General features: G+C 39.5%; 1 protein-coding gene across 2 annotated transcripts in view; it reads left to right on the top strand.

The window, feature by feature from the left end:
- LOC134535929 (protein lava lamp-like) overlaps window positions 1–11,474 on the top strand; it is a 48,681-nt gene extending 37,207 nt beyond the window's left edge. Inside the window, exons 4-6 of one of the 2 annotated variants that reach the window (XM_063375320.1) lie at window positions 4,517–4,732; window positions 5,635–5,729; window positions 8,227–11,474. In XM_063375320.1, coding sequence (XP_063231390.1) covers window positions 4,517–4,732; window positions 5,635–5,729; window positions 8,227–11,392 — 3,477 coding nt within the window. In that variant the 3' untranslated portion in view covers window positions 11,393–11,474. The remainder of the gene's footprint in view (window positions 1–4,516; window positions 4,733–5,634; window positions 5,730–8,226) is intronic. The other variant, XM_063375322.1, reaches the window with a different exon arrangement.
- The last annotated feature ends 3,803 nt before the right edge of the window (window positions 11,475–15,277 follow it).

Raw genomic sequence — 15,277 nt, 5'->3', positions numbered from 1 at the left:
CTTCGGGGTAGCCATCAAAAACCACAGTGGTAACTTTTATGTTGTAGTGGCGTTTCAAGTAATCAACATACTTGTTGATAATACATTGAAAGGCATCGCCATTCTTCCATACCACTCGGTGTAATAAAAATCCTCCATCAATGACGTGAGCAGCTCCATCGAGGTTAACTTCTCCTACAGGATCAAAAAAGTCATAAAGTACAGACTTAGGTGCCTTCCTCATTCCAACCTCATCGAATAGAGACAGGGTATATGGTGCCAGCTCGTATTGGAAGAATTCCCTTAGCTCTTCATCAGATTTATTGAGGAGTGCGATATGGTGAAATATTGTCTCAGGATTGACTGGTACATCCTCCCCATGAATGGTAAACTTTGACTTGAAACCTTGAACATCTTTCTGACAAACTTGATTTGGTCAAAGTTTTGTCCCACCAAGGTAAGCATTGACGAATTCCCAATTTCAAAGGCTTTGTGACAGTTTATTGATTCATCTCCCATGGCACCTGTACTGATGGACATCATGAAGTCGCTTGCTGGAAAAGGATCGTGAGATTGAAACCACTCCACAAACTTCTGTACATCTCCATTATCACACTGGACTCTAGCATCTCTGGCATCAAAATGCTGCTCTGAGGTGGTGAATGAAACCCAGCTAAAATCCTCGACCTGTTGTGCCACTGTTGTAACTATTGGCATGGTGACTACCCATCTGCTGAGAGTACTATCTGAAACACCACGACCATGACTAAGCCCTCCACTACTTTTTAATGAGCGCATGAGGGTCTCATCAATGGTTATGTCAGACCAAATCCCACTCCAAAATTTATCAGATCTTCTGATTGTAAACCATCCATTCAGCACAAACCTCTCATACTCTTTTTGATATAGTTTCTCTTGTAGGTCCATCATGTCTTGCAGATAGAGCTGCGCTGACTTAGCATACAAAAAATGCCCACTTGCATGGAAATAGGGCAACATCTTCTTCACAGTACTCAGATGCAGCTGCCAGTCACCAGTCCTCTCTGCCTGTATGAACTGCTTCATGAGGGTGGTCATTTTGAAGTAGCTTGGCAGTGGGACCATTATCCTCCATTTATTCTAGTTTCTCAATGAACAGCTGCTTCAAATATTCGTGATCAAGTTCTTCCAAGGGAGTCTTTGAATGGGAAGGTTCTTCTGAGTCCTCATTACCCCTCATTTTCGTAAGGATGACATTTGCAAGAGCCAAATTGGTGCTAGTGTTAAGGTCGAGTTGTGAGCAGGGATTTTTATTTCGGCGGTTGATACCGTGTAGGAATTTTTTGTTTGACAGTTAGTGCCGTGACTGTTGTTAGATTGTTACCAATCGAATTCAAGCCTTTATGTGTTTGCTTCAAGTGTAGTTGAAACCAACCATTTCTGCTATAGTTGAAAACTTGTCCAACGTTAACCTGCTGTAGTTTGGTAACGCATTGGCCGAAAAATTCGCTCTTGATCCCATTCGACGCAAAATTTAATTCTTAAAAAATGTTATGTTAAATAACTGTTTTATAAAAAGGTTAATTCTAAGATATTTAAGAAAAACTGATATTAAAACAAAAATTATTCGTAAAATTAACAAATTGATACGACTTTCACCTTTTGTAATTTAGCAACGGGTGGTCCAAAAAAAATTTTTCCTGGTTTATTCTACACAGAATTTAATGCTCTACAACTTTTATAAAGGGTACTTTTTCAAAATTTTGTTAAGTTCAGGAGATACAAGTGGAAAACTGCATAAGTATCCCTTTTGGGGGTACATTTTCACCCCCCACCACTTTTCCACAACTCCCCCGAGGGGGAAAACATAGGAGAGTCATATTGGACCATAAGTGAAGCCATTGACGCAAAAAAACCTTTTGTAGGAATTATTTCCGAATTGGGTGATTTTTGTGTTTAACGCTACTGGCCTATTAGATAAACTGCATTGAAATAATCACTGTATACGGCCCCACTTGTCTGTGTGTAAGAAACATTGTTTAACAGTCACATTAATTTAAATTTAAAAAGCTAAACAACAAATTACCTAAATCGTCACACATTGTGAAAGACAGGAGAAGTTAAAGTTAATCACTGTCACTGTCACTCTGAACATAACTGTTTACGTTTGTACCACTGGTGCCAAGTGTTGGATCGTCAATGTTCTCACTCGTAGTTGAAGCAGGTGTGGAAACAGGAGCTTTTTTGAACATGTCACTAATGCGTTGTTGCCGCACACGTTTGTGCTTCTCTTCAGTCAGCTGTTTTTGAAGCATATACAAATGCATAATTTGCTGGTCGTTGATATAACTTCGTTGCTCTAGGCCAGCTATTAATCGTTCAATGTGGTGAAGGCACTCATCTTGCGAGATTTTCTCCTGTGGTTCATCTTCATCGCTACTGCTTTCATTGTTTCCGTCGTCTTTGTTACACTTAACAGAGTCTAATATCTCCTTATCTGAAAAGTGATGCACAACGGGAACATTATCATCAACACAAAACCATTCCACAATGTTTTGTTCTTGCAATTGTAAGTCTTCTAGTTCTGGATTTGTTATGTTCTTGGCATACTCCAGCAGTTCGTTCACGTTTTTTTGTTCAAAACCTTTGAAGTCGGCTTCATTTCCCTTGTCATGAACCTCGTCACGATAAACCAAAGTCGGCCACAATTTAAACCATGCCTTGTGAAATGTTGACGCAGGCATACCTTCCCATGCACGAGCTAGTGACCATATGACATCCTTTATGGTGTAGTCCTTTTTAATTTCTGAGATTGTTTTGCCGCCATTCAGATCAGATAAAAAGTGCTTCATGAACTCCGTGCGATAACGACATTTTAGGGAGCGTAATATTCTCTGATCTTGCGGTTGGATTAGTGCAGTGCAGTACATGACAGAAACATTATCCCTGTCTAGTGTTTCAGCTGCAGGATGCGCGGAGAAGTTGTCTAGCACAAGGACAATCTTGCAGTGCGGGTCTAAGCCTATCTTGTTACAGTGTTGCCGGCTCTGGCGCACAAAACTGTCAAACCATTCTGTGGTTATTGCAGATGTTATCCACGCGGTTTTTGTAGCTCGGTATTCAACGGGTAACACTAACACCTTTTAGCACCCTTGGGCGCAAGCTTTTGCCAATTACGAGTAGCTTCAGCTTGTGGGTACCGGCAGCATTTGAACAACCAAGCACGGTCAATCTGTCTTTAGAATCTTTCATCCCGCTGTGAGGATTATCTGCAGTGCACAGCGTGCTTCGAGGCATACAACGCCAGTACAAAGCAGTCTCGTCCGCATTGTAAACTTGGTCTGCTGTCCAACACATATTCTGCGAACTCAACAACAAACTTTTCCGCCGCCGCTGTATCTGCAGAAAGCTTTTCACCGCTTAGTTTGAAAAAAGAAATTCCATGGCGTTTTTTGAATTTATGAAGCCACCCTAACGAATAGTCACAATCGTATGTTATATTCAGTTCGGCATGAAACATTTTTGCCTGTTCTATCAGCATCTGTCCAGAAATGCTAACACCTTCACTTCGCCGCAAACGAAACCATTGAGAAAGAGCATTATCAAGGTCACTACATTTACTACCCTGCATTGTTTTTCTGTTTTCAATTTCTCTCTTCGTATCACTGTCCGAATAAAATTTACACAGTTCATTCTTTTGTTTCTTTATGTCGTAAATCATCGAAATGCCGACATCATACGATTGGCTGAGATTTTTAACAGAAGTCCCAGCATCTAGTTTCTTGAGAATCTCAACCTTTTCTTTAATGGTAAGAACTTTTTACCTTCGTTTACTACTCTTTTCCTCATCACCAGGAAGTTTATGTTTTGAAAACATCACGTGTCTGCAGGAACGTACATACTAGCGATCACGCACCACAAGCAAGACTGACATTGAACGCACACAATACACCACTCCCCCTCCCCTACAACGCGTTATCACGGCGCGCTCACGTGTAGGCGGGGCCGCTGCCGCCAATTCCTGATATGCGCTCGACGCCCGTGCACTGCAGTCGCGAGACCGGAAGCCTTGGCTTCCATCATAACTCGCTGAGTGTTTATAAAATCAAGTGCACCCTGACTGACTTGACGGGGCGTGAACTGCGCAAACAATCGGTATTTACTTCCGCGGGAATAATATATATTAATATATATTATAATTCATTAAAAAATATATATTTTTTTTTAAATTTTGTAAATTTTTTTTAACTCTCGGAAATCATCCGGATAGTAGAAATTCCGGTAAGTAGAATTACGGATACAGGATGCTCTACTGTACATGAATACGAATATTTTATTTGTGTGTTAGTATTCTCTAACAATAGAATTTCAAATGTTCACATGAAAATGTGAATACAACTGTATTCATATTCACACGTGCAAATTGAATGCATTCATATGGAAATTAATTTTTGCGGATATATTTTTATTGATGTATTACAAATGTAAAAAGGCCCATCCCTGTTGGGCAGCTCGCATGCTTGGTCTGTAGCCGTTGCTAGTCTGTGGCGGGTGACAGAGCAGGGGAGGACGTCACGACGGCTGCCTGCCGGACTGCAGCATGGTGACCGCGGACGAGACTTTGGCCGACATCGACGAGGAGGTGACGCTGTGGCTCAGGAGGCTTGCCCCGCCCCTGAGCGCCCGCCGCATCAGGAAGCTCCTGAGGACCGTCGACACCATCCGCGGCTACCTCGTCTCCGAGCCGCCGTGCTCCCGCGTCTGCCCGTACAAGGTAGTCCGTTTGCCATTGAAGTCACATTTCTGGAAGTCTTATCACAAAATTTGAAAACTGCTTAAGATATCTGAGCAGTATCTGTTTATGAAAAGCATTTAAGAATACGCTGAGGGCGGGGGAGTAGTTCTTTTACCATATTTCTTTTTTTTTTTACTGTATTTTGAGAAAAGTGTAAATGGCAAAAATGTGTGTTTTCAGAATAATTTTTAGGAATGAAACCCCCAGTACAGATTCTTGAAAGCACCCAAGCACCTTGCATCACACCTTTGTCATCATTTCTCCGTCGTATAATATTACGGTTACGGCTCAGAATTCATATTTGTCCCACGCACGACAATGAGGACTGCGCGCTAGTCCACAGCCTTGCACTTAGAGGTGATACCACGCTAGGAGCACCAGTGAGCGTAACTCATCAGCTCGCATCACCAACACAGATTCTCCCCTGACTAGCTGAGCATCGTAAGGGCTATTTTTATATGGGCTGAGTGTTTGTAAAATTCAGGGAAATGTTAAATAATTAACATTTTTGCGTGTCTAGTTGCATCTTGGTAACTTACTATAAGTTTAGATATTTTTCTGTTTCTTCTGTTATGTAATGTATGTAACTCTGTTTCTTCAGTCTAACTTTATAAATATTTCTCTATAAAAATCTGGAATCAGCAAAAAAAAAAAAAAAAAAAAAAAAAAACATGGCAGATGAAGCCAAGTTATAAAATTTCCGTACTTAAATAGTTAATGTCCCATCTGAAGAGAGATCACTCTCTCTTCCACTGTTGATTAAGCATAGAGGTTTTCCTGGTGTGCCAACTGAAGGGGAAGTGTGCGATGGAGGATGTGACATTCACGATGACCTCGGGAACATAATTAAGCTCTTACTGCCGGTGTGCCCCCGTGTGCAGTTGGGCGGCCGGCACAGGCGTGCCCTCCTGGAGCTGACAGAGTCGCTGAGCTACAAGCTGTCGCACACCCTGGAGACAAGCCAGCAGGCAGCCTCGTGAGTTGACTACGACCATCCACTGCTCGGCACTTGCTCAGTGGGTGGGATCACTCAGGGCTGTCCCTGGGGCCTGGTTGAGTTTCCAGATTTTTTTTTTTAATGCTTGGGTTTACCTTTATCATAAGTAAATTACATTTATATAACAATACAATTCATAGGAAACCATACAAGTTATTCAATACACAGAGATCATGTTTACAGTTATGGCCACGGTATGGCCCTTAGTTTCTGTGGATGCCCTGGGATCAAGGTCAAAAATTAGTCTCAAATGCCATGTGGGCTTTTTCATTTTCTGGTGGATGTTTTTTGATTCAGCATCTTTTGTTTGTGCTCATTTTTTGTAGTCTGGCACCAAGTGACCATGTTAAGAGATTTTTTATGTAGATTCAAGCTTTTTTTTGACCTTGATCACTATGTGGTACCACTGCCCTGCCCATGTTTTTAGTTTTCTCAGTATTTATAGTATTTTCTTGCCATAAAGAGTCTTATTACAATTTGTTTTAAGGGTGTTAAGGGTGTTTCAAAGTCATTATTTTATTTTTCTGTTTAATATTGCTTAACCCGTAGACTTTTTTGAAGGCTCAACATCAACAAAATTAAAAAAAAAAAAAAACATATGTAGTACGGTACATACTTTTTGCACAATTAGCTCTCAAAGTTGAATTTTTAACATTTTTGTGTAGTATGGGAAAAAAGAACTGAATGAAATAAGTAACTAAACATTTTTGTGTTTAAAGGATAAGCTGGTGGCTACTGCATGGTATGTTTTAAAATTTATTCAGAAAAAATTACTTGATTTATTTCAGCCGTTTTAATATCATCTTTGGAGTCCATTTCATTCCCTTAGCCATACTGTACAAAAATGTCAAATATGCAACTTTGGCAACTAATTATTCAATAATTACATTTTTTTTATTTTGTGGTAGTTTAGCCACCCAAAAAGTCAGCAAGTTTAACCTTGTTGAGCGTAAATATAAAATAATGACCTGGAACAGGACAAACTGCCTTAAGCATCATTGTACTGTACACGCCACGTTGCCACATATTCACACCCTAGCTACCAACTTAATCTACCTAAATACTCTACTCAAACCAAACAGTCTCAATACATAATATACTTTATATACTTGCACACTTGCCTACTTTGATACTTGCCCACTTGTATACTTTCACACTCGCATACTTGCATAATAACATAATTTAGCGCTTGCATACCTGTGGACCCTTTGCCAGTCACACTGTCTCACAAGTAATCACAAGGTAACAAACAACTATAATGATGGCGAGAAAATAATTTTCTGCAGACTGGACTTTGTTTTTTTAAGTGGGCTTTTCAACAGATGTTGGGCCCAAAAGTGCATAATTAACCATGAATAAAGGTTTAACGTGTTACAGGGTGAGTTTGAGCTGGTCAGATCACCCTATTGCTTACATTCCTCTGTGAAAATGAAGGTACTGAAAATGTGATGGTGAGAATGAGGGGGTAAAGGGGAAGAACAGTTGCGAAAGTGAAGTCAGGAAACCATTAGGAAGTGACATAGCGATAAATGTAATTACCCTCTCAAGTAATAACAGTTAAATGCCTAGTGTTTCACAAGTACTATTGGCATTGGCTGAGTGTTCCGGCGCTCACCTGCAAGGAAGTCTTAAGATAGGTACCAGGTAGCAGTGAAAGATCCAGCTTTGAAATCTGAGGAGAAGGGATTACCGAAGGGTTTCAGGTGGTATTTGTAAAAATTTAATTAGTTCGTGTTTATTAGTATATTTTTTTGCTCCATATTAACTGTCTTAAACCACTCAAAATGTTACCCTTAATCACAGTCTTAAGGCTAACTAATATGGAAAATTAGCAAAATGCCAGGTTGTTCTTAACCTTATGCAACTTACTGTTGTTCTCTCCAAATTGTGTATCTTCTTGTTTTGAGACTACGACCAATACCTTTTTGAAATTGACTATACCATACCTTACCGTCGTGCTTGTGGAAACAACTTTGCGGCCAACACTGCCGCGCTGTCCAAACACAGCCCGTCATCTTGTCCACCACATGCGGTGGTCTGATTGGCAGACAACCGTGAGGTCAGAGCACTTCCAACTGGAATGTCTTAACCAATTCCTTGCCCTGCAGCGATCGAGATAAGCAGATAACTAAGTTAGAATTTTAAATAATGAAAATTTGTCAAATTATTTATAGTTGAAATATTTGAATATATTCAGTCACATTTCATTAACAATAAACAAGTGTTATTCTTACATCCATATATTAAATTAAACAAAAATCCTGGACCGTACAAATGCAAAATTTACCTATTTTATGTGTTTGTACTAGAACATAAAAAGGTTTAAACTTTATAGACAGTATCAATACTAAACTAAATATATATTTTTTTGTGGGTTCTACTGAATACCACCTTGATTTTCAATTCCATTTAAACCATGTTGTTTGTCAGCTTTGAGTTATGTTGTAGCTTATGTAATTTATTTTTGCTTTCACAGATATCATTATCATCAAGAAATTGTTTCGACTTCTTCGACTGAGTCCTTACATAAAGTCATGACTTATCCAGAAGATTCTGCTCGTACACAGTTAATGCCAGAAGAAAGAGAACAACTCCAGCATTTTCAGTCTACATCTGCAAAGCATGAACATATCCAACAAGATCACTTAGCATTGCCGAATTGTAAACAACTACATGTTCAGGCCACATCTGCACACCATGAACATATTCAGCAAGATCAGTTAATGTCACCAAAATATAAACAACTACAACATGTCCAGTCCATTTCTGCACAACATGAACAAGTCCCGCCAGTTAGGTTAATATCAGCACAGCATGAACAGCTCAAGGACGTTCAATCCATGCCAGTAGATGGGCAACAAAATGATCAGTCCACTTCTGCACAACATGAAAATTTCCATCAAGATCAGTTAACACCAGCAAAATGTAAACAACTACAACATGTTCAGTCCACTTCTGCACAACACGAACAAGTCAAGCCAGTTAGGTTAATATCAGAACAGCATGAACAACTCATGGACGTTCAGTCCATGCCAGTAGGTGGAGATCAAAATATTCAATCTACAGCAGCACATGAACAAATCCAGCATGTACAGTCCTCATTGGCCCAGCATGAACAATGCCAGCAAGTGCCATTAATGTCAACAGAACACTTAAAAATTCCGCAAGTTATGTCTAAATCAATGCGTAAACAACTCCAAAATGTTCTATCTACAGCCACACAACATGAACATATCCAGCAAGATAAGTTAATGTCATCAAAATATAAACAACTACAGGTTCAGTCCACTTCTGCACAACATGAACATTTCCATCAAGATCAATTAACACCCGCAAAATATAAACAACTACAACATGTTCAGTCCACTTCTGCACAACACGAACAAGTCCAGCCAGTTAAGTTAATATTAGAACAGCATGAACAACTCATGGATGTTCAGTCCATGCCAGTAGGTGGAGATCAAAATGTTCAATCTACAGCAGCACATGAACAAATCCAGCATGTACAGTCTTCATTGGCCCAGCATGAACAATGCCAGCAAGTGCCATTAATGTCAATAGAACACTTAAAAATTCCGCAAGTTATGTCTAAATCAATGCGTGAACAACTGAAAAATGTTCTATCTACAGCCACACAACATGAACATATCCAGCAAGATAAGTTAATGTCATCAAAATATAAACAACTACAACATGTTCAGTCCACTTCTGCAAAACACGAACAAGTCCAGCCAATATCAGAACAGCATGAACAACTCATGGACGTTCAGTCCATGCCAGTAGGTGGAGATCAAAATGTTCAATCTACAGCAGCACATGAACAAATCCAGCATGTACAGTCCTCATTGGCCCAGCATGAACAATGCCAGCAAGTGCCATTAATGTCAACTGAACACTTAAAAATTCCGCAAGTTATGTCTAAATCAATGCGTAAACAACTCCAAAATGTTCTATCTACAGCCACACAACATGAACATATCCAGAAAGATAAGTTAATGTCATCAAAATATAAACAACTACATGTTCAGTCCTCTTCTGCACAACATGAACATTTCCATCAAGATCAATTAACACCCGCAAAATATAAACAACTACAACATGTTCAGTCCACTTCTGCACAACACGAACAAGTCCAGTCAGTTAGGTTAATATCAGAACAGCATGAACAACTCATGGACGTTCAGTCCATGCCAGTAGTTGGAGATCAAAATGTTCAATCTACAGCAGCACATGAACAAATCCAGCATGTACAGTCCTCATTGGCCCAGCATGAACAATGCCAGCAAGTGCCATTAATGTCAACAGAACATAAAAAACTTCAGCAAGTTATGTCTAAATCAGTGTGTAAACAACTGAAAAATGTTCTATCTACAGCCACACATCATGAACATATCCAGCAAGATAAGGTAATGTCACCAAAATATAAACAACTACAACATGTTCAGTCCACTTCTGCACAACATGAACAATTTGAGCCAGTTAGGTTAATATCAGCACAGCATGAACAGCTCAAGGACACTCAGTCCATTCCAGTAAGTGTACATCAAAATGTTCAGTCTACAGCAACACAAGATCAAATCCAGCATATACAGTCCTCATCAGCACATGAACAACTTCAGAGATGCAACTTTATTTCAAGACAATGTAAACAACTCCAGCATATTAAATCCAAATCAACACATGAAAATCCTCAGTACACACCAGCATATGATCAAGTCCAGCATGCTCAGTCTACATTGGTGCAACATGAACAAAAGAATGTTCACTTTATGTCAGCACAGCATAAAAATCTCCAGCATATGCAATCCACATCATCATGTGAACAACTCCGGCACATTCATGCTACTTCAGCATGTACAGTCCAGCATGAACAGTCCACTTCTACACAACATGAAAATCTCCAGCATGTGCAGCCAGCTACTTCAAAAAACCATGAAAAATTCCAGAATTTACAATCTACATTGGTACAGCATGAACAACATCAGCATGCTCAATGCACATTAAAACAATACCAACAACTCCAGCATGAACAGTCTGTATTATCACAACATAAACAACCCCAACCCATTCAGTCCATTCCAGTGCGTGAGCAGTTCCGTCATGTGCCCGAACATCTCCAAGACAAACAGCCTAGATCCGTGCATTGTGAACAGTTCGAGAGTGCGCACCAAAGCGCTCAGTCAATGCTGGAAAAGTGTGGAAATGCTGGGTATGCACTTCATCTGCCAGCTGGTCACCAGGCGGCAGCGGCTGAGCTGCCGAAAAAGAAAAAGCAGAGAGCTCGCAGTCAGAAGTCGGTATTAGCTGATCATGCCAGCTCGTCCCTTTGTAAAAAGGCTAAAGTCTCGAACACAGACGAGGGAGCAGATACCCTGAGGTGCAAGTACCGCAAAACTGCGAAGAGCCGAGACGTGAGTGTGGACGGCGGGGCGTGCTCGCAGAGTGTCCTGGACTACAGGAGCACGGGCGACGGGCGAGAGCACGGCAGCACGGCCGAGCCCGGCGGAGGGATGGAGCAGACGGGCAAGGGCGATGGTGTTCCTGGGTTCGTCCGCCTGCCCGAAGGCTCCCACGAACTGTTTGCGTGGGCCTCCCAGGTAAGTAGACACTACATCCACACACTCGTCACACGCCCTGACTAGGGTCGCCACCTCGCCCCCCCACTATTTTCATCAGTTTTACCCCAGTAAGTGATCACCAACAAATATACTATTATTTATGGACAGTGCTTTCTTCATCCTGGGTATTTGAATTAAATTTTTTTTTCATGTGTGTGCCAAGTGTCTGTTATTTTAGTTTTGTGTGAAGACTTGGAAATTGGCAACTCACAGGAAATAACGTCATAAAAGAAAAGCTTCAATGCTCCCATGATTGCCAGTGCACTGATGTTTGTATTGCTGTCTATTAGTGCATTCACTGGCATTTTTAGTTCAGATCAGCATTTGGCTGGATGACAGTGAAAATGAAAATAAGACAGTGAAAACTTAAAACTTTAAAGTTTGTATTATTTCTCAGTATTTATTACATTTTTAAACATTTACAACAATATAAAATATGCTAGTTTAAAAAAAAAATTATTCAGCTTGTTAGTTAACATAAAATAATACTTGAATTTTTATGGTTTTGCAATCTTCCAAAAAATCCAAACATTTCCTGGCGTCCAATTGGTAGTTCAGTGCACTCTTCAACAGGTCTTTAGGCATTTACGTTTCATTGTAAAATCACTCAGCCTCTTGAAAAGAGTTAGATTATAAATATTAAGATAACTGTTGCCAATATAATTTTCATGTTTTCACTTAGTTGTAAGTATGTACTTTTTGGCCAAAACATTTTAGGAATGGAAATTTTGTTTTGCAGTTATGTGTGTTTCAGCCAAGGTAGTCATACTGAAATGTCATCTTTATTTCTAGCCACACAGAGCACCGTAGGGGCTCATAACATAACTGTTTGAAAACCTGCAGTCAGGTTTAGTGCATGGCTTGTATAATCAGCTCTTCCATCTTAAGAGAGCTTCCAATTTTGGAATCACTTTAGCATTAACTGTAATAATTTGTATAATGTTGGGTGAGGACAAAAATTGAAATGAAAATAAAATCACTAACTTCGTGAGTTTCTATTAATTCTATTTATTGTCGTACGGGGGGGTTTTCGGATGGACGAAAAGGAGTAATTTGGGCGCCACCACGTGGAAGGGCACGTGGACCCGGCTACGAACTCTCGGCTCAGGGCCGTGACGTGACCCGTGTGGGGCTAGGCTAATCTCCCCCCTCGTGTGTCGTGTTCGTGGGCTCTTGAGGCGTCCCACACGCCTCGGAACTCAGGGAATTATACACGTGACCACTGAACCACACATTCTGAGCTAATGATTTAATTACCAGCGAACTTGCACAGGCGAATTATTACATGGCACGTTACAAAAATGTTAAAAGAGTTTTACGTAAAGTACTAAAAAACACCGTTGCGGGTGATAACCAGTTTATAGGCTGACCAGGTCACCGCGTGGCCTGGCCTCGAGAGTCAATCACGTATTACGCGTACAAAATATCCGTAAACGGAAAACAAATATTTAGGCGAAAGAGTCTACCACCTGGAGCAGGCCTCAAAGAAGTTAAAAGGTTTTAGATTTATTTAAAGATGCGACGGAAACTAATGGATCAGTGAACAAAAAAGATGAAGTCGACGAGGTGCGCGGGCCGCTCCTACTCCAGGCGGCGAACGGAAACAGACTGACGAGACCAGAGCATCATGGCCGCCGGGAAGGGTTAAGTTCCCGCTTTGTTACCGGGCAGCCGTCCGGTAACATACTTAATCAAACAAATATTATTTAAAAAACAAACATAATTTAAGTACACTTATTTATAATTAACAACCTTTAGTTATGGTGTTATTTCTTATTAAAGTTTAAAAACTATTGGCGGGTAGTTCTGCGGATGCCCGCCTGGGGCGCTGCGGCGTCCTTACTTACTAAAACTTGAGGCGTGACAATTAGGGATATTTTATTACATAAAAAGGTTTATACATTATGTTTATTTTAATAAAAGAAAGGGGTCGTCGCACCGACTCTTGCCGGGCGCCCAACACACACACACGCACACACACGCACGGGGCGGGAGGTTTGAATAGAGGGTGGTGGTGGGAGGAGAGGGGGGTCAGTTGCGGCGTGACGTGGCACATCGGGCTAAGGGAGGCCGTAGCCCCGGTTGACGTCATTATGAAGAGTTTTAAGTTATAGAATATGTACTTTTTTGTGTGCTTGGAATAAGTCCTTTACTGTGTATGTCATTAATAGTCACCTGTTTAACCAATACTGACTATACAGACTGGTTGAAATTGTTTTAAGAAATATAAGTTATTTAGAACTAAATATTATTTTTAAATATGTCCTTGGAAAATCGGGGAAGTAGTTTACTAAGAGAGCCCAGTACAGTTATAATATTATTATTAATATTACACTGCGTATTAAAACTTTTTCCAAGTGACTTAGTTTTAATTAATTGGCAACAACATTTGTATCCACATAATGCTTAATTTTATAGTTGAATTTGTACAGAACCCAATATAATATGTTAAAAATTATGTAAATATGTACATAGTTAATTTGTTGTATATACTCAGTTGAACTTTGATTGACACCAAATTATACATAATTTTACACTGTTGTACTTGATTAAGGTTAGTATTAGTAACTAGTGTAGTAACAAACATTTTGTATATATTTACCTTAGTTTTGCTGTTTATGTCAGAGGAAACACAGATAGAAGGTAGTGATTAAAGGTTGATTTCTTCTAACTTATTATGGAGTCACGGAGCAGGGTGGGACAAGCAACAAACATGAAAGATCCCCGTGTAGTTAAATGAGTGTGAAGACGACATCCCAGCAATACTGTGGTGGATAGCAGCCAGCCTATTCCTGTGCTTGTTGGCAGCACAGTGGTTGAGCTGTCAGATCACTTGCCATCAGCCAAGGCAATCCAGGATCGATCCCTGGCATAAGAGGTTAACTTGGTCGATGTTGCAGTGATTCTACGGGTTTTCTCCAGGTATTGCCATCCCCCCCCTTCTCCTCCAACCATCTCATGGTGACAATCCTCACCTGTCTCTTAGTGTTCTCTGTGTCTGTGAGACATTACAACCTTAATTCATCCATTCATTACACCACATGCTGAATGTGAATTCTTCACAAATAAAATGTTAAACTTTTAATGGTATTTTTATTTTAAACCGGCCTAAAATAATCTTTAACGAAATAGAGGATATAATAATCTACTGTTTTATAATTTGTATAGCAAAGTATTTAATAATAAATAAACATTTAATATTTTGGTCATAGTATAAAATGCTAACTTACTTGCTGGTGACTTTTATATGACCTTTAATGTGTCCTGTAAAACTTGAGAGTGATAAAATATAAAAATTAGGTATTGTACTTTTAATTCAAGTTAATAAAAATTTGTGAAATCATTTCTGACTATATTTTATGTTATTTATACAATTATAGTGTAATGTGAACTGTATGATTTTATAATAAACTTCTTTTTTTTTATTTAGGTACATTTTCTGGCGGGAGACTTAACAACTTAACTGCTACACCATTTGCCTGTTGTTACATGTAATACAAGCACAGTATAGTTTGCTCTTTTGTTCTAACACTTCGCTGAATTTGGCGTCACTTCACATTCATGCTCGGGGCCCATGAGAGAAGGAACAGGCCCCAGAAGGGCCCGGTTCAGTTTCTGGGATTATTTTTATTGTATGAGTTCGACAAATATTTGGGGAAAATTACAAGTCTATTGCTAGAGACAAGATTTTATGGTTTTATTTTTAGTCCAATTTCATTTTTAAAACAGAAGATTTCGGTGGTATTGTTTTAATTTTTATAAAAGCTGTTTTGTAATACTTACTTACCAAAATAGGGTTAAAATTAATGCAATGCATGTTTATGAAAAATTAATTTGTAATAAATGGTTCTAAAACAGATATTCAGAACAATAAAAATAATTTAGAGAGCATCCATGAATTAAAAGTGA

The sequence above is a fragment of the Bacillus rossius genome, chromosome 10, assembly GCF_032445375.1.
Source record: "Bacillus rossius redtenbacheri isolate Brsri chromosome 10, Brsri_v3, whole genome shotgun sequence".
Taxonomy (NCBI): domain Eukaryota; kingdom Metazoa; phylum Arthropoda; class Insecta; order Phasmatodea; family Bacillidae; genus Bacillus; species Bacillus rossius.
Note: the sequence above shows the minus strand (reverse complement) of the source record. Positions and strands in the feature narration are given on the sequence as shown.